This window comes from Phaseolus vulgaris, chromosome 7, assembly GCF_051622355.1.
Source record: "Phaseolus vulgaris cultivar YP4 chromosome 7, ASM5162235v1, whole genome shotgun sequence".
NCBI classification, from domain to species: domain Eukaryota; kingdom Viridiplantae; phylum Streptophyta; class Magnoliopsida; order Fabales; family Fabaceae; genus Phaseolus; species Phaseolus vulgaris.
Genome location: NC_143504.1, coordinates 2,206,599 through 2,224,407, shown reverse-complemented (window position 1 = coordinate 2,224,407; position 17,809 = coordinate 2,206,599). Strand labels below are relative to the sequence as shown.

At 32.9% G+C, this 17,809-nt stretch overlaps 3 protein-coding genes across 3 annotated transcripts; all 3 read left to right on the top strand.

Moving 5' to 3' along the window:
- The first annotated feature begins 126 nt into the window (after positions 1 to 126).
- LOC137828474 (protein NUCLEAR FUSION DEFECTIVE 4) lies at positions 127 to 2,254 on the top strand. Its single transcript, XM_068635077.2, has one exon. It carries the CDS (start codon positions 325 to 327, stop codon positions 2,113 to 2,115), a length of 1,791 nt encoding a protein of 596 aa, XP_068491178.2. The 5' UTR covers positions 127 to 324; the 3' UTR covers positions 2,116 to 2,254.
- A 7,096-nt stretch (positions 2,255 to 9,350) lies between these two features.
- LOC137828926 (protein NUCLEAR FUSION DEFECTIVE 4) lies at positions 9,351 to 11,427 on the top strand. Its single transcript, XM_068635685.2, has one exon. The coding sequence runs from the start codon at positions 9,398 to 9,400 to the stop codon at positions 11,198 to 11,200; it is 1,803 nt and encodes a 600-aa protein (XP_068491786.2). The 5' UTR covers positions 9,351 to 9,397; the 3' UTR covers positions 11,201 to 11,427.
- A 3,872-nt stretch (positions 11,428 to 15,299) lies between these two features.
- On the top strand, positions 15,300 to 17,411 carry LOC137828079 (protein NUCLEAR FUSION DEFECTIVE 4). Its single transcript, XM_068634498.2, has one exon. It carries the CDS (start codon positions 15,357 to 15,359, stop codon positions 17,115 to 17,117), a length of 1,761 nt encoding a protein of 586 aa, XP_068490599.2. The 5' UTR covers positions 15,300 to 15,356; the 3' UTR covers positions 17,118 to 17,411.
- Positions 17,412 to 17,809: the final 398 nt, after the last annotated feature.

Sequence of the window (17,809 nt, the reverse complement as noted above, 5' to 3'; positions counted from 1 at the left end):
TGTTATTATGAAGATAAATATCACACGAAGGAAAATAATTTCAAATCTCTTTTATTCTCGTACGTGTTTTACTTTTTTCTTCCTCTCATGATGATGTTGCTGCTTATCCCAAGTGAGAACAGAACAATTCTAAAAAAAGGAAAAAAAAAAGAAGAATGGCACATTCATAACGAAAGAAAGGTTGTATACCGGAACAGAACAAGGTTGTCATGAGAAAGAAAGTCTATATATATTTAATGCATGCTCTCACAACACAGAGACACATTCTTTGACTTCTATTTGTAGGCACCTTCTTCTACTACCCAGTGCTTGCTATCCACAAACATGGCGTTGGGGGTACCTGCAGGTTCCGTTGGTGTTCATGGATGGGGAGACATGAAGAGTCTCACCCTCCAAGTCATCACTGGTCGATGGTTCGTCGTCTTTGCCTCCTTTCTAATCATGGCTGCCGCCGGAGCCACCTACATGTTCGCCCTCTACTCCGGCGACATCAAAACCACCCTTGGCTACGACCAATCTACCCTCAATCTCCTCAGTTTCTTCAAGGACTTGGGTAGCAACGTTGGAATCCTCGCCGGCCTTATCAACGAGTTCACTCCACCTTGGGTGGTCCTAACCATTGGTGCTGTCCTGAACTTCTTTGGTTACTTCATGATTTGGCTCTCGGTCACCCAGAAAATAGCCAGACCCCAGGTGTGGCAGATGTGTCTCTACATCTGCATAGGTGCTAACTCTCAGTCCTTTGCCAACACCGGTTCTCTAGTCACGTGTGTCAAGAACTTTCCAGAAAGCCGTGGGGCTGTGTTGGGCATCCTCAAAGGCTACGTGGGTCTCAGTGGTGCAATCATCACACAATTGTACTCTGCTATCTACTACGACGACACAAGGGCTTTGATTTTGCTCATAGGTTGGCTCCCGGCAGCTATTTCCTTTGCTTTCCTTCGAACCATTCGCTACATGAAGCCCGTGAGGCAGGTGAATGAGCTCAAGGTTTTCTACAACTTTCTCTACATTTCTCTTGGCCTTGCTGGGTTTCTTTTGGTCATGATTACAATACAGAAAAGGGTGAACTTCACTCAGAGTGAGTACGGTGTGAGCGCTGGTATTGTGATCTTCTTGCTCTTCCTCCCACTTCTCGTGGTTTCTATCGAAGAACATAAGATCTGGCAGAGTAAAAGACTTGCTCTGGTTGACCCCTCGCCGGTGAAAATCGTCACCGAGGGTGAAAAAGTGAAACCGAATGAGGCCACTGATGGGAAGACTGCAGTTTCCAGCGACACCAAGTGGTGCGAAAATGTGTTTAGTCCACCGGAAAGAGGCGAGGACTATACAATACTCCAAGCACTATTCAGCATCGACATGTTGATACTTTTCATGACTTGCATATGTGGTGTTGGGGGCACGTTGACTGCAATAGACAACTTGGGTCAGATAGGATCCTCTCTCAGATATCCTAAGAAAAGTATAAGTACCTTTGTGTCCTTGGTGAGCATTTGGAATTACCTGGGACGGGTTTTCTCTGGATTTGTTTCTGAACATTTTCTAGTGAAGTACAAATTTCCCCGTCCTCTTATGCTTACTTTAACTCTGCTCGTATCATGTGTTGGTCATCTTCTGATAGCGTTTGATGTGCCAAATGGACTCTATGCTGCTTCGGTGATTATCGGGTTCTGTTTTGGCGCTCAGTGGCCTTTACTTTTTGCCATTATCTCCGAACTTTTTGGACTAAAATATTATGCAACCTTGTACAATTTTGGAAGCGTAGCAAGTCCACTGGGGCTATATCTGCTTAATGTGAAAATGACTGGTTATTTGTATGACAAAGAAGCAAAGAAGCAACTCGCAGCGTTGGGGCTTCAAAGAAAGGAAGGGCAGGAATTGAAGTGTATCGGGGTCGATTGCTTCAGGCTATCCTTCATTGTCATCGCAGCTGCAACTTTCTTTGGTGCCATTGTTTCACTGATTTTGGTGGCGAGGACAAGAAAGTTTTACAGTAGTGACATATACAAGAGATTCCGGGATGCAGCCACCGTGTCGGAAAGTGAAATGGCGGCGGTAGAGAACACGAGCAAGGCAGAGAAAGATGGGAAACAGATGGTGCCAACTCAGAAGTAGGACTAATATGGTAGAACATGATCTTGTTGTAGTCAAGCTTCAAACAAAAAAATTAATTAATAATGTAACATGTAACATTATAGTTTGGTACATTTTGTTTGCCGTAATGTATACTTTTCATTTTCTTTGTCACACAAAACGACGAGCCTTTTTTTTCGCAGTTTTTCTAGAGTGAGTAGAATAAATAAAAGAAACATGATTGCCCTGTTATCGTAATAGTTGACTATTCCCCTCCTTTGCTCTCTGTTACATATCTTTTCAAATCTTCAAAGGGAACACAAAGATCAAATAAAAAAAATTAATTTTTGACCAAATTTAGGGTTTGCACATTTATTTATTTTTTATTAAAAATAAACTTTAACTCTAACTCAAATTTTATAAAATTGATTTATAAGATGAGATTTATCTCCACTTATCGATATACCAATTAATGAGTAAAACTATGTATTATAAATAATTGATTTGATCTAATAAGTCCAACAAACTCTCGTATAACATATGGTCTAATAAGTTAAAAAAATTCTAATTGAAATATATTCAAAATAAACTTTGATACTATATATAAATCTGATTCAACTTTATAAAATTAATATTATATTAAAAATGGATAAAAATGGATGTTAAGCTTAATTCAACTTTATAAAATGAAATTTAAAACTACTTATATATATAATTATGAAATATCTTAATAATCTTTCTAAAGCAATTATTTTATGCAAGTGGCTGCATGATAACGTCTAACAACACTAAATGTGCTTATCTTTTGTAACCTGTGGTGATGAATTATATTATTTATGAAATGAGACTAATTTTAAATATATTCCCGATGTATACAATATGTCATTAAAATATGATTCTTACAGCTAATCAAGTCAACATATAACACTCTAATCAAAACTTTTTTTTGTCATGGCACTCAACAAATTGTTTTTTTAAAGATTAAACAAAAGTTTCAAGAAAACACTTGTAGAAAGATACAAACAGTGTAAATAGGTAGGAAAACACTTGTTGAGGCATTCTAGTGCCTCATATACTTATGATAATAAAAAAAAATGATACTTTGAAACTCTGATTTTTCCATACTCTCAACTTTACAACCAATAATATTATTATTTTATTTTAAAATTTCATTTATTTTTATTTTATTAGTTGAATATAATATTTTATTATTTAAAAGAGTTATGAAATAAAAGTGAGAGAAAAAGAGAAGTATAAAAAAAAAATCATTCTAAATCAAATCAAAAGCTCCACGAGTTATTTTAGCATTTCCATGACAACAAATGTATTTGGGTTCTTATTGTCACTTGGGTGAGTCACTACTTGGATTTGGTGGTTTGAATGAAATGATTATGAAGGAAAGTAGAGGCAAATTGTATGTTCTCCACGTGTCATGTTTTCTGCTGATAACATATGATATTTGAGAAGAAAGTAAGTTTGAATTTACTCAATTCTACAATTTAGTGGCTCTTAAAATTTAAAAACTATTAATTTAAAAAAAAATCTACATGATTAATAACCCATTTAACATACTTTTGACAACCCTTTTTTTTTCTACTTCTCTCACTCACAACCAGCCACCTTTCTCACTCATTCTTTCTCTTAATAGTGTAATTAGGCTGCTTAATTAGATCCAGCCTGATTTTGTGTGACTGACTGGTATATTTAAAGGTAATTGCGTGAGTGAAGTGAAATTCTTAATATTCTCTTATATGCGGGGATTCAAGGTAACCCTAAACCTTAAATCCTAAACCCAAAGTATTTTACTAGGATACCCATGATAGTGAGACACTGATAAAGAGAAAAAAGAAAACACTAAAAAAACACATTGGAGGTGAGCGAAATCAATTTGGCATGTTTTCTATAGGAAATCAAAATTGATTTCCACTCCTGTGTTATTCAAAGGAGGATTAATTCTCACTCATGTGTTATTCAAGAGATGATTGATTCTCACTCATGTGCTATTCAAAGGAGAATCGATTCTCACTCATGTGTTATTCAAAGAAAAATGATTCTCATATGCTTAAATTTTTTTTTTTTAATATGATACGTGGAGAATCGATTCTCATATTAAATATTACATAAATTATCTAACAAAAATATTTAGTTATACTATTAATAACAACAATAATTATAAATAATGATAATAATAAAATAAAGTTATAATATAAATAAAACATACATTAATCTTTAAACTTTTTAAAATATATATATATATATATATATATATATATTCTTTTCGGTAGAAAATGCTTTTTTTTATCATTTAGTGACATGATTAATCATATCTAGAAGAGTAATAATATGTTTATCTAAAATAATAATGTAGAAATTCACTTTTTAAATATTTTTTAAACTTTTATATTTAGGTGAATTTTTATTTTACTTCTCCAAATTAAAAATAAATGTTTTCTTAATCCATCAAATTGAAAAAAAAAATTAACATTTATTATTCACAATGGCGTGGAAAACACGGGTTTTTTAATCAAATAAGTTGATTTTTTCAGAAAAGTTATCAAAATTGACAAATTTTGAAAAAATTGTCCATATTTTTTTAAAATTATCCATCCAAGTAAGTCGTATTAGTATAACATGATTTCATGATACGAGTTTAAATTTGTAAAAGTTAAATTATGTCAATTTAGTACGATTTGTAAAAGTTAAATTATGTCAATTTAGTACGATTTTAGTGTTAGAGAAAAAGTTATGTTTGACTCACACAATTTCAATTAATGTTAATTAAAGTTTAATATTTTATTTTATTTTAAATAAAGTCGTTTTAAATTCAAATCAATTTGAAATTATGTCATGCTAACACAATTTTAATTGTTTTTATATTTAACTAAATTTATATTTGCATATGAAATTTTGTTGTATTATTTAAAAAATAGTGTCTAAATAAGATTTAAGTATAAATTTTTTATATGAGAATATTAATTGTCAAATTAAAAATTAAAATTGTGCAATTAGAAAATAAACAAGAGTAGTGCATAATTTTTCAAAATTATAAAAAAATACATTAAAAATATAAAAACTAGTAATTAAATATGGGAAAATTGAAGTTATAAATTTCACCACAAAATGAAAAAAAAAATATATAATTAAATTTTAATGTAAATATTATTATATTATATCAAGTAATTTATTTATTGGAGATCTCGTGTCATAAATTAGTTTTTATGTTTGTCTTCCAGATATTAGTGGAGGTGGAAATGGATAATATAAACCATAAATCAAGATAATATCGTTAAAATCATATTTAATGGATTATCTTATTTATAATTTGATGGTTTTGATATAGCTTTTATTTTTTTTAAAGGTACCTTAGGACCTTATAGTTTAAGAAAAAAATATATTTCCCAACTACTTTTTACCTAAACTTTTAAATAATAACAGACTTGTAGGTATTATATATCATTAGAGAACAATGTCATAATTATTTTGTCATTTGCAGGTAAATATGTAATTAGAAAAATCTAAATATGATTAATATTTTGGGGCTCAAACTTTATAATAGGAGAAATATTGTCCATATTCAGCAGAAAAAATGTCACTTTTGTGTAAGAACAAAAATCATATTTAAAAGATGATACTTCTACAATAATTCATTTCATCACGCAAGCAGAATTGAGAAATATAATGAGTAAGTAGAATTTTTCTTCCCCGTCGATTTAAATTTTTAAATTTTATCTGTCAGGTAAAATTAGTTTTTTCTTTAACCTCGTTACACTAATTTAGTTAACTTAATAATACTTGACAAATGGTATATATTTCAAACACATAAATTAAATTGTTTTAATTTATCTTTAGTACAAATATATATTTCAAATATAAAACTATTTTTAGCTTAAATATATGATCGAAAATATTTTTTAATTCTTGTTTAAATCTTATATTTAACAAATACTCATTAATGGTTTGTAAATATTAATGGATACTTCATCATGAATACGAATATGTGGATGAAAAGACTATACTCGTATTGCACATCGTATTCATACTGTAGAGCCCCACCCCTATTGCCATTTTTATGGCAAGGTTGGTCGTAGTGATTGGATGGAGTATGGTCGACATGCCACCAATTGAGTGGTGATGACCATGTACATGTTGATTGTTGACTAAGGAGTAAGTTATTAATTTATTTTTTATTGATTAATATTTTTAATCAATAATTTATATTATTTATGATTCATCATGACTTATTACTTTGATTTAAGGTGATGTTTGATTTGGGGTGCAAATGTGTTAAGAATGGAAGGAGTTAATATGTGAAGATTTGAGAGAAAAATGTGAAGTTAAGATATTTGGATTATGATATATTAGAATGAATATACAAATTTTTTTATTGAAATTTGTGAGTGTTGTTTTTTTATTGAAATTTGTGAGTGTTATGATATTAATATATGAAGATTTGAGAGTAAAATGTGAAATTAAGTTATTTGGATTATGATATTAGAATGAATCTACGAATTTTTTTTTTGAAATTTGTGAGTGTTATTTTTTATTGAAATTTGTGAATGTTATGATGATAGTAAAAATTTTTTTTTTTAAAGGTATAAAACGTAAGCTTACAAATTTATCTTTACATTTAAAAAAATTTGAATGATGAAATATGAGATATTTTTGTGTAGATTTAGAGTTAATTCAAATTTTGTAAATTATTTTAGGAAAAAATACATTATTGATATAAAAAAAATTATTAAATATTTATAGTTATAATAAATTTAATATAAAAAAATTATATTAAGTTTAAATATTGTTATTTTTTATATTAATTTTTTAAATTAATATTATTATTATATAAATTTGTTTTTATTATAAATAATTATATTTATTTTTTTATATTATAATAGCAGCTACTAGCCACAACACCTTTATCAACTAATTACACCACCACTACAGCTAATCACACCTCAGAACTAAGCCGAACAAGTATGACCCCTCCTTTTTATCCTAATAAGCAGTGCAACAGTAAAAACAAAACATTGCATAAATGCTTTTTTTTTAATTGTTAAAATTTTAAGAAAACTCTAAAGAAAACGTCGAGAAAAAATAGAATCTTTATTTTTAAGGAAAATTATAATTTTAGAGAAATAGAAAAATCAAATTGTTTCGGCTTTTATATGTAATTTTTTAATTTAACAACGCAATTTCCCTTTTTCATGAACTTTAAACTCTCTTCTAATAGTTGTAATAGTTGTTCTTTACATATTTTTTTATCAGCAATATATATAACGCAATTAGAAAAGGGAAATTTGAATTCAGTAACTTAAAAGTAACTATTTTAAACGATAATAGATATATTTTTATTTTTCTTGTTTAACATCTTCTCCATAATTAAGAGAAACTTATAATAAGCTATTAATTATTATTATTTTTGAAGAATTTTCTACACTGATTATGGATATATAAAATGTGACATACAATTGGTTTATATCCTTGATTTTTTCTTAAAGAATATATTATATGGAATTGTTGACTTGGATTAATTAGCCATAATTACTTTTCAGAGTCTTCTACGTTTCTTATCACCATATTCACCAGATCCAGATTCCACACTAAGGAAGAACCCAATATTCCAGGGTCAACCACTTTCTTTAATTTAATAATAATAATAATAATATTAATAATAGTAATAAATAATTCCAAGTCTTTCATACCTAGCCGCCCTGTTGCTTATGAGCTGGTTTGATTACACACTAATGTGCGTCTAAACATAAATCTTATAATTAAGATTAAATTAAACATATGCTATAATTACATATAAAAAATCTTAAGAAATATATGTTTTGTTTAAACACGTTGTTATAAAATACATTTCCGGAAAGTTATCATAAAGGTTAAAGTTATCTTAGACATTAAAATATAAAGTTAGACTAAGTATTGAACTTATCCTACTTCCACATTTGCCCTCAACTTAAGTAATAGCAAAATTTTAATTAAACCTTTGATTTGCAAATATGACTCTAGTTTAAATTTTAATGAAACAAAATTATCTCACGTTTGAATTCAATTAAAATGTTTTATTTTAAATTCACTAAATAAACTCTGTACTAAGGTAAATAATAGTAAAAAAAATCCCTAAAGAGTCTTACCATATTTGATCTGATTTCTACATCTAAAAATTAAAATTTATGGTAATTTCTCCTGATTTTAAATTGGAATTACTTCTTCTTTTTTGAAATCCAAATCAGAAAATGAATTTTTAAAAATACTCCAAATAAATCTAATGGAAGAATTATCGCTGTCAATCATTTTCCTTTTGAATATTATAGAACCATTTCAATTTTCAGTGACTGAATACAGTGACAGTATGACTTAATTTTTTTGGCAGGACGAGGTCAAATGTTACAGCGAGGAATGGAAGAATAAAGAAAGATAAAAAGAGAATTAAGATAGAGTGGGAAATGTGGAAAAATTGGGTGAGAATGATTTATTAGATAGCTGTTACATATGATATGAAAGTGTTCATAAGATCCCAAAAATTGTGGCTACAAATCAGAAATGGCAGCTTACAAAATCAGAAACAGATTATGTTTAGGATTTCATACACTTAAGGAATCTCAGACACCACCTCTGTCTTCTATATTCCATATCTGGAAAACTATCTAGTAATCTGCAGCAGAGTTTACTTTCATATCAGAAAATGAATTTTAATTAAAAATACTATAATATTATTATAAAGGTTATTGAATAGTGCTTTTTTACTATGTTCACAGTGTTAAGAAAACTTCTTCTTATGGAGTGGATTTTAAGTCTAACTCAATCTCATAAAATCAGCTCATGAGGTTCAGCTCATGAGGTTGAGGTTTGCACTCATTTATATACAATGAAAGACTCTAATCTCTAGTCGATAGTAAATAACACTACTTCACATCCCTTTATAATAATATTATAATATTTCTAATTAAAATTAAAATAGTTAAAATATTAATCATTGACTATACTTCATTGATAAATTCTCATTTCCTCTCTTATTTCAATTATGTTATCTGTCTATTACAGTTTTCATTTTCCAGGTTTATATATATATATATATATATATATATATATACTAATTTGGTGGCCGTGAAAGGTGATATCATGAAAAATTGAAAAAATGGAAGTGTAATAGATTCTCTAATGTTATAATACCAAGGAAATTGGCTTAAATAACGTAACGGTCAACTCTGGTTGATGTATTTTAAAAATACAGTCACACACACTATATATATTGACTTTAATTTCCACGAATATGCACTTGCACTGTGCCTGCTAGCTATTTTTGTGCTTGGTATCCACAAACATGGCGATAGGTGCAGCTTCCATGGGTGTTCATGGATGGAGAGACATGAAGAGTCTCACCCTCCAAGTCATCACTGGTCGATGGTTCGTTGTCTTTGCCTCCTTTCTAATCATGGCTGCTGCTGGAGCCACCTACATGTTCGGTCTCTACTCAGGCGACATCAAAACCACCCTCGGCTACGACCAAACCACTCTCAATCTCCTCAGTTTCTTCAAGGACTTGGGCACTAACGTTGGAGTCCTCTCTGGTCTCATCAACGAGCTCACTCCACCCTGGGTGGTGCTAGCCATCGGTGCTGTCCTCAACTTCTTTGGTTACTTCATGATTTGGCTCTCAGTCACCCAAAAAATAGCCAAACCCCAGGTGTGGCAGATGTGTCTCTACATCTGCATAGGTGCTAACTCTCAGTCCTTCGCCAACACCGGTTCTCTAGTCACGTGTGTCAAGAACTTTCCAGAAAGCCGTGGTGTTGTGTTGGGCATCCTCAAAGGCTACGTGGGTCTCAGTGGTGCAATCATCACACAATTGTACTCTGCTATCTACTACGACGACACAAGGGCTTTGATTTTGCTCATAGGTTGGCTTCCAGCAGCTATTTCCTTTGCTTTCCTCCGAACCATTCGCTACATGAAGCCGGTGAGGCAGCAGAACGAGCTCAAGGTTTTCTACAACTTTCTCTATATTTCTCTTGGCCTTGCTGGGTTTCTTTTGGTCATGATTACAATACAGAAAAGGGTCAACTTCACTCAGAGTGAGTATGGTATCAGCGCCGCTATTGTAATCTTCTTGCTCTTCCTCCCACTTGCTGTTGTTTCCATCGAAGAACACAAGATCTGGCAGAGCAAAAGACTTGCTTTGGTTGATCCTTCCCCGGTGAAAATAGTAACCGAGAGTGAAAGGGTTAAACCGAATGAAACTACTAATGGTAGCAATTCAGTTACAGCAGTTTCCAGCGACACCAAGTGGTGGGAAAATGTGTTTAGTCCACCAGAAAGAGGCGAGGACTATACAATACTTCAAGCACTATTCAGCATCGACATGTTGATCCTATTCATATGTAGCATATGTGGTATTGGGGGCACGTTGACTGCAATAGATAACCTGGGTCAGATAGGAAAGTCGCTTCGATACCCCAAGAAAAGCATAAGCACCTTCGTGTCGCTAGTGAGCATTTGGAATTATCTAGGAAGGGTTTTCTCTGGATTTGTTTCTGAACATTTTCTACACAAGTACAACTTCCCTCGTCCTCTTATGCTCACTTTAACTATGCTCCTATCATGTGTTGGCCACCTTCTGATAGCCTTTGATGTGCCAAATGGACTTTATGCTGCTTCGGTGATCATCGGGTTTTGTTTTGGAGCTCAGTGGCCTTTACTTTTTGCCATTATATCTGAACTTTTTGGGCTAAAATATTATGCAACTTTGTACAATTTTGGAAGTGCAGCGAGTCCAGTGGGGCTATATCTTCTCAATGTGGTGATGACTGGGCATTTGTATGACAAAGAAGCAAAGAAGCAACTTGCAGCGTTGGGGCTTGAGAGAAAGGAAGGGCAGGAATTGAACTGTGTAGGTGTTCATTGCTTCAAGCTATCCTTCATTATCATCACAGCTGCAACTTTCTTTGGTGCCATGGTTTCGGTGGTTTTGGTGTGTAGGACAAGAAAGTTTTACAAAGGTGACATATACAAGAGATTCAGGGAAGCAGCCACGAGAGAAGCTGAAATGGTGGAGAACGCAAACAGTGCAGAGAAAGATGGGAAACATGTGGTGCCAACTCATGATCGTGATGAGAACAGGGACTAATTAAAGGGTGATGTTGTTGACGATGAAAGGTCCAAGGGAGAAACTAATTAACTAATAATGTGGTCATACATGTTAGACAATTAATGTAATATGTTAAATTTTCTTTGCAACGAGGTATAGTTTTCATTTTCTTGGTCACACGAAAGGACGTGTCCTTTTTTTTTGCATGTATTCAAGAACGACAGAAATAAAATAAAAGAAACATGATTGCCGTGTTATAGAGTTAATTGCTAGTTTACTGTTTTAGTTAATTTTATGATCACACATGCAATGCAAGTTACCCCAGTTCCGGTTTATCCCTATCATCTCTAACTGTTTTATGTTTTGTTAATAAGTTTCTTAATCATGTCATCCACATAATTGTAAACGGAACTTGAGTTAGTAAAATTGAATAGCATAGGGTGTTGGTACAAAACACTAAAAAATATCCATTTTACAAATAAATAAAATAATATTTTAATTATATTTAATTTTTTTTTCGTAAGAGGGTTGGGATCTAAAGAATTATTGATAGGATTTCTTCTTTCTCCTTCTATCGATCGGTAGTATCGTCCTTCAGCTCCTTTCCTTGCAAGCTCCTTGCTCTTCCTTCTCAACTTCTCGCAACCCAAACTCTGAGGTACCTATAAAAAGGCACTCGACGCTCAAGTCAGCAAAGAAGTTATGTACTCGGTTTTTAGAGCACGGTTTATGATGACATACCTGATTCTTGGGATATGTGCTATTTATATTACCTTTGGTGGACTTTCCTTATTGGTTCAGGTTAAGGAGTTGAACCACGTTTAGGGTTGTATTACCTAACTCTTAATTGTGGATTAGCTTCGCTGACCTTGATTGAGCGTAAATGGACTTGTGCTATCGGTCGGTCTTATGGACGTGGGTCTTTACTTTGGTCGACCCAATGATGGGGACCGAGACGTGACATCAGTCGTACGACCCTCAACGGTACACTTGCTCCCCGACTCGAGAATGATTAATCTAAAGAGTCTTTTGAGAGTGATGTGTCGGTTGAGCTTCTAAGTTGGTGTGATGATTGGGGTTCTCGATGTCTGACGTCACGTCAGACAACACTTGACGTATGACGTGACCCGTATCGATGAAAAGTTTTTTGAACGTGAAATGACGATGACCGTTGGATTGAAAAAATCTAACGGTCGAAATGTTACACTAATCCTTCATTTTATTTCTCACCCTTTTCTTGTTTCTTGATACAATCACTTATCGTGAGAAACAAAAAGTCTAAGATATGAAATCAGCAAGTTGTCTTTCATATTGGTGTCTGCACCAAACAAACTAAACAAAAACTGAGAAAACGATCTGCATTTTTGGATATCTGCCAAATTGTCAAAGCCATGTTGGTGATAGAAATAGATGTTAATGGCTCCATAGAACAGACAAATTATACAGAAAAAAATTAGTAAACGCTCAATTTAATGATTTTGTTGTATATCGTCGTCGTAATAATTTAAGTTTCTGAAATTTATTTATTTATTTTGACGTATATTACTGTTTTAAGTTCTCAAACAAGATATCAATATAAAAAATTATTATTATTTTAAATTTTAAATAAACTCTAAAATTTCGATATACTATTTAAATTTTTTGGTTAATAATTAATATAATAATAAGCTAAAATCTAAGTACTAAATTAATCATTTCAACTGATGGTATGAAATTTCTTACAGGTATTTTGGGATGACAAAAAGGCCGGTTTGACCCATTTCAGTTGCGGGGATTTCTTCGTGCACCTCCACAGATTTCCCTGCACCTCCATAATTCTTTTAATTTCAAAAGTATCTTTGACAAAAAGTGTTTTGGATTTGTTTTTTTCATTTCTGAATTGTATAATCAGTAGACTTTACAAATTTACAAACTATACAATTCGAAATATAATTTATATTTTAAATTGTAAAATTTGAAATATATTTTATAGATTCGAAAATATCTTTAAAATTCTATAATCTAAAAAATATTCAATAAAAAAATATTTTTGAATTATAGAATTTTAAAAATATTTTTAAATTAAAAAATACATTCTAAATCGTATAATTCAAAAAGAATAAATTTGACTTTTTATGACAATTAAGAAATTTCAAGAAAAAATGTGTGGAGGTGGAAAAGAAAACGTCATTGCAACGTTTCGGCCCATGAGTGGATTGATCATATTTGATATATGAGTTAAAAACAGTCCTTTTCTTCTATATTTGTGTCTAAGTGAACATTTGTACGCTAACTAATAAACGAATAAAATATAAAATATTATTAGAATTGAAAGAAAAAAATGGTAAATAAATTCAGAAAATATAATTAAATCATAAACGTCAGCGTTATACTTATTTTTTTGTTTATTAAACGTTCATTCTTTGGTCTTTGTTTACACACTTTATTAATGCGATCTTAGATCGAAAGAATTTCATCTTTATCTAACCAATTGAAGATGCAAATACATATATCAAACTATCGAATATGCAACCAATTCAAGAAAAATACACAAAGAGTAACTTACTTTAAACAAATTATTGAAAAATAAAAAAACTTAACCTACCTACTAGTTTAAGAAAAATACATAAAAAAATAACTTACTTTTGAAACAAAATTCGGATAAATAAAAACTTAACCTACCTACTATTTTGAATATGTTGGTGTATATCGACATTATAAAAAACATTTTGCTATCCTTATTAATACATATTTAGAACACAAATACATCTACCATCAATATGAGTTATACGGCAATTTTGATAATTATTTACTTGATTATTTCTTAAAGTGTCACTAACTAATTTAGGTGTAATTGTTATTATCATATTATAATCATACTCTCAAATAGTTGTATATGAAAAATTAATGCGAATTCGTAGTTTTCCTTGCATTTGATCACAAGTCTAACACCAAGTATATTCATAACGTGTTTATACATGTTTATGGTAGGTTGTGAAGGTGGTTTTGTTGAGTTCTTAATGACGATAAGTGTGGATTTGATTATGTGTTTGACTAATTAGGTATGTGACTTGGTTAGATACATGGATTGCTGGTATTTCTACGGTGACTTACGTACGTTGTATATAACTAGAGTTTTATCACAAATTTAGTAAATCACTTTGTAGTGTTTAAGGTCTATAGTTATTGTTTGGCAACAAAAAATACTTGTAGCAGCATATGACATGTTTCTGATATGTTGCCTTTTATCGATTTGAAATTGATTGAATTGAGTTAAGTTTGTTTTTTCTAATAATATTTTGAAGAAAGTTTCAATTAGTCTCAGTTCAAATATCTTTGATTTTTCAAGGATGGTGATATTTAGCACCTCACACAATAAAATACATACACTCTATAGATCAATAAATTATTATTTTAATTCTATTTATTTTGTTGTTTTAATTAAAAATATTATTATATTATTATAATTGTTTAACCTTTTTTAGAGACTTCCATGTCTCATGAGATAAGGAGAAGGAAAAAAAAGAAGTAGAAAAAGTAAAATTTTGCAGAAAAAGCTAAAAACTGAAATTAGTAAAATTGAAGAAATAAAATACAAAAATAGAATTATTATAAATTTTAGAAAGCGTGTGCGGGTCCCACCATCCCCATACACTTGCAGGAAACAACATGGTCCCCCGTTGACTTACCTCTGAAGACCGTCGTTTCCATATACAAGTTTAGATTACGATTAAATTCAATCCTCAAATCGGTTTATTTAATATTTAAAAACATAAATACATTTTTAAACAAATAAAAACTATTAAGTTCATTAAAAATAACTAATTTAAAAAATATTTCAATGAAAATGAATTTAAATGTACTATTCATAACAAAAAAAAGTCAAAAAAAAAGTATTTTTCTCCAATAGTAAAACACGTGTCCATTCTTTGATGTTCAGTGATAGGTCTTATCATGTATCCTCTCTCTCTGTTTTCTCATTGTTCACACAGCAGTAAGGAAACCCTCACTGTAAGGTCATATATATATATTATAAAGTTTATTATAATAGTAAAATAATATAATATCTAAGAAATATTTTATTAATTTAAATATTTATATTATTATAATCATATATATATATATATATATATATATATATATATATATATGCAGCGCTCACATCTTCGAAGTTAAAATAAAACCTGCAACATCGCAAATTCAGGGGCTGACAAACATGGCAGTTGCAGGGGGGGATATGGTTAACACCAATGGCCTCCTCGTTCAAGTCATCACCGGACGGTGGTTTGTGGTGTTTGCCTCCTTCCTTATAATGGCGGCTGCCGGCGCCACCTACATGTTCAGCCTGTATTCCGGCGACATCAAATACGCCCTGGCCTACGACCAAACGACCCTCAACCTCCTGAGCTTCTTCAAAGACCTCGGGGGCAATGTCGGCATCCTCTCCGGCCTCATAAACGAGATCACTCCGCCGTGGGTGGTCCTGACCATGGGTTCCGTCCTCAACTTCTTCGGCTACTTCATGATATGGCTCGCGGTCACCAAGAAAATACCCAAACCGCAGGTGTGGCACATGTGCCTCTACATCTGCATCGGCGCCAACTCTCAGTCCTTCGCCAACACCGGCTCCCTCGTCACCTGCGTCAAGAACTTCCCCGAGAGCCGTGGCGTGGTGTTGGGCATCCTCAAAGGCTACGTGGGTCTCAGTGGAGCCATCATCACGCAGCTCTACTACGCCTTCTACTACGACGACTCCAGGTCCTTGATTCTGCTCATAGCATGGCTCCCAGCGGCTATCTCCTTCGCTTTCCTTCGAACCATTCGCTACATGAAGCCCGTTCGACAGCCCAACGAGCTCAGCGTCTTCTACAAGTTCTTGTACATCTCACTTGGCCTCGCTGGGTTCCTCTTGCTCATGATCATACTTCAGAAGAAACTCTCTTTCTCGCAAAGTGAGTACGGCGTAAGCGCTGGCGTTGTGCTTCTCTTGCTCTTCCTCCCTCTTGCTGTTGTTTTCGGTGAACAGTTTAAAATCAGGGAGACTCAGAAGCTAGCGTTCATTGACCCACACCCGGTGAAGATAGCAGCTGAAAGAGAGTTACCATTACCAGAGTCAGCAAACGGTGATTCTGTTTCAAAGATTGAAGAGACCAGATGGTGGCAGAAAGTGTTTACTCCACCGGCTAGAGGCGAGGACTATACTATACTCCAAGCACTATTCAGCTGCGACATGATACTTCTGTTCTTCGCTGGCACGTGTGGCGTTGGAGGCACTTTGACCGCAATTGATAACCTTGGTCAGATTGGGACCTCGCTAGGGTACTCCAAAGCTAGCATAAGCACGTTTGTGTCGTTGGTTAGCATTTGGAATTACATGGGACGGGTTTTTTCTGGGTTTGTCTCGGAACACTTTCTGCAAAAGTACCACTTCCCTCGACCACTCATGCTCACGCTAACCCTGCTACTGTCCTGCGTCGGTCACCTTCTCATAGCGTTCGACGTGCCCAACGGGCTCTACTTGTCGTCGGTGATCATCGGGTTCTGCTTTGGCGCGCAATGGCCCCTTCTGTTCGCCATAATTTCGGAGCTTTTCGGGCTCAAGTACTATTCAACGTTGTACAACTTTGGCGGCGCAGCAAGCCCAATTGGGCTTTACATTCTGAACGTGAGGGTCGCCGGACACTTGTATGATAAAGAGGCTCTGAAGCAACTGGCAGCGGCGGGGATCTCAAGAAACGGTGGGCAGGAATTGAATTGTACTGGGCCCAGTTGTTTCAAGATGTCTTTCATTATTATTACCGCCGCCACCGTTTTCGGTGCCATGATTTCACTCATTCTGGTGGCTAGGACGGTGAAGTTCTACAAAGGTGATATATACAAGAGGTACCGTGAGCAAGCCGAGGAAACCGGCAGCGCCACCGAGATGAAGGTGGCTGAAAGCGGCGGCGAGAGAGGACGAGAAGCCGTAGTAGAGTGAACTTTGGAGAGCATGGTTACACGTCACTGATACTGATGAATTCCCAGCCACACGATTGGATGGCAAAACAAAATAAGTTAGTGAAGTTTATTTTTTTGTGTAATTGGAAACAGAAGTGGTAAAAGATATAGATAGATTTAAAATAGGGTTGGGACCACTTCTTTTTCTCTATCTATTTTCTTCTACTGATAAATTTCAGGAGTGAAAATTAAAATGTAATTAATGTTGGCTGCGTATAAGTACGTACACCTACCACTTTCTTCAATCAAAAATACCTTTTCATTCTTCTGGCTACGCTCGTTTTAACATGGCAAAATAAATGTTCAAAACTTTCAGATTACGACGTACTCAAACTACACAAAATAAATATATTCATAAAGTCATCATTAAAAAATATGTGTTGGTATTTTTATAATAAGTGATTTTTTTTTACTACGCTTAGTTTAAGATTCTATATTTATAATTATTATTATAAATATAATAATACTATATATTATTATATTTAATACAACAGTATAAATTAAATTGAAACCAGTCTCTGGTATGAAAGATCAATGTTATACTTTATATATTATTGATGATTTTTTATTGTTGTGTTGTAAAAGTTGTTGTGTTGTAATAATGAATATTGTACCTGAGTGGAGAGATGGGGCCCAGGCACGGTCGGTTGACGTGGTGTAATTGCTGACGTG

What these genes read in the sequence shown, in the direction of transcription:
- LOC137828474 (XM_068635077.2), top strand. Translation starts at nt 325, where the DNA reads ATGGCGTTGGGGGTACCTGCAGGTTCCGTTGGTGTTCATGGATGGGGA.
- LOC137828926 (XM_068635685.2), top strand. Translation starts at nt 9,398, where the DNA reads ATGGCGATAGGTGCAGCTTCCATGGGTGTTCATGGATGGAGAGACATG.
- LOC137828079 (XM_068634498.2), top strand. Translation starts at nt 15,357, where the DNA reads ATGGCAGTTGCAGGGGGGGATATGGTTAACACCAATGGCCTCCTCGTT.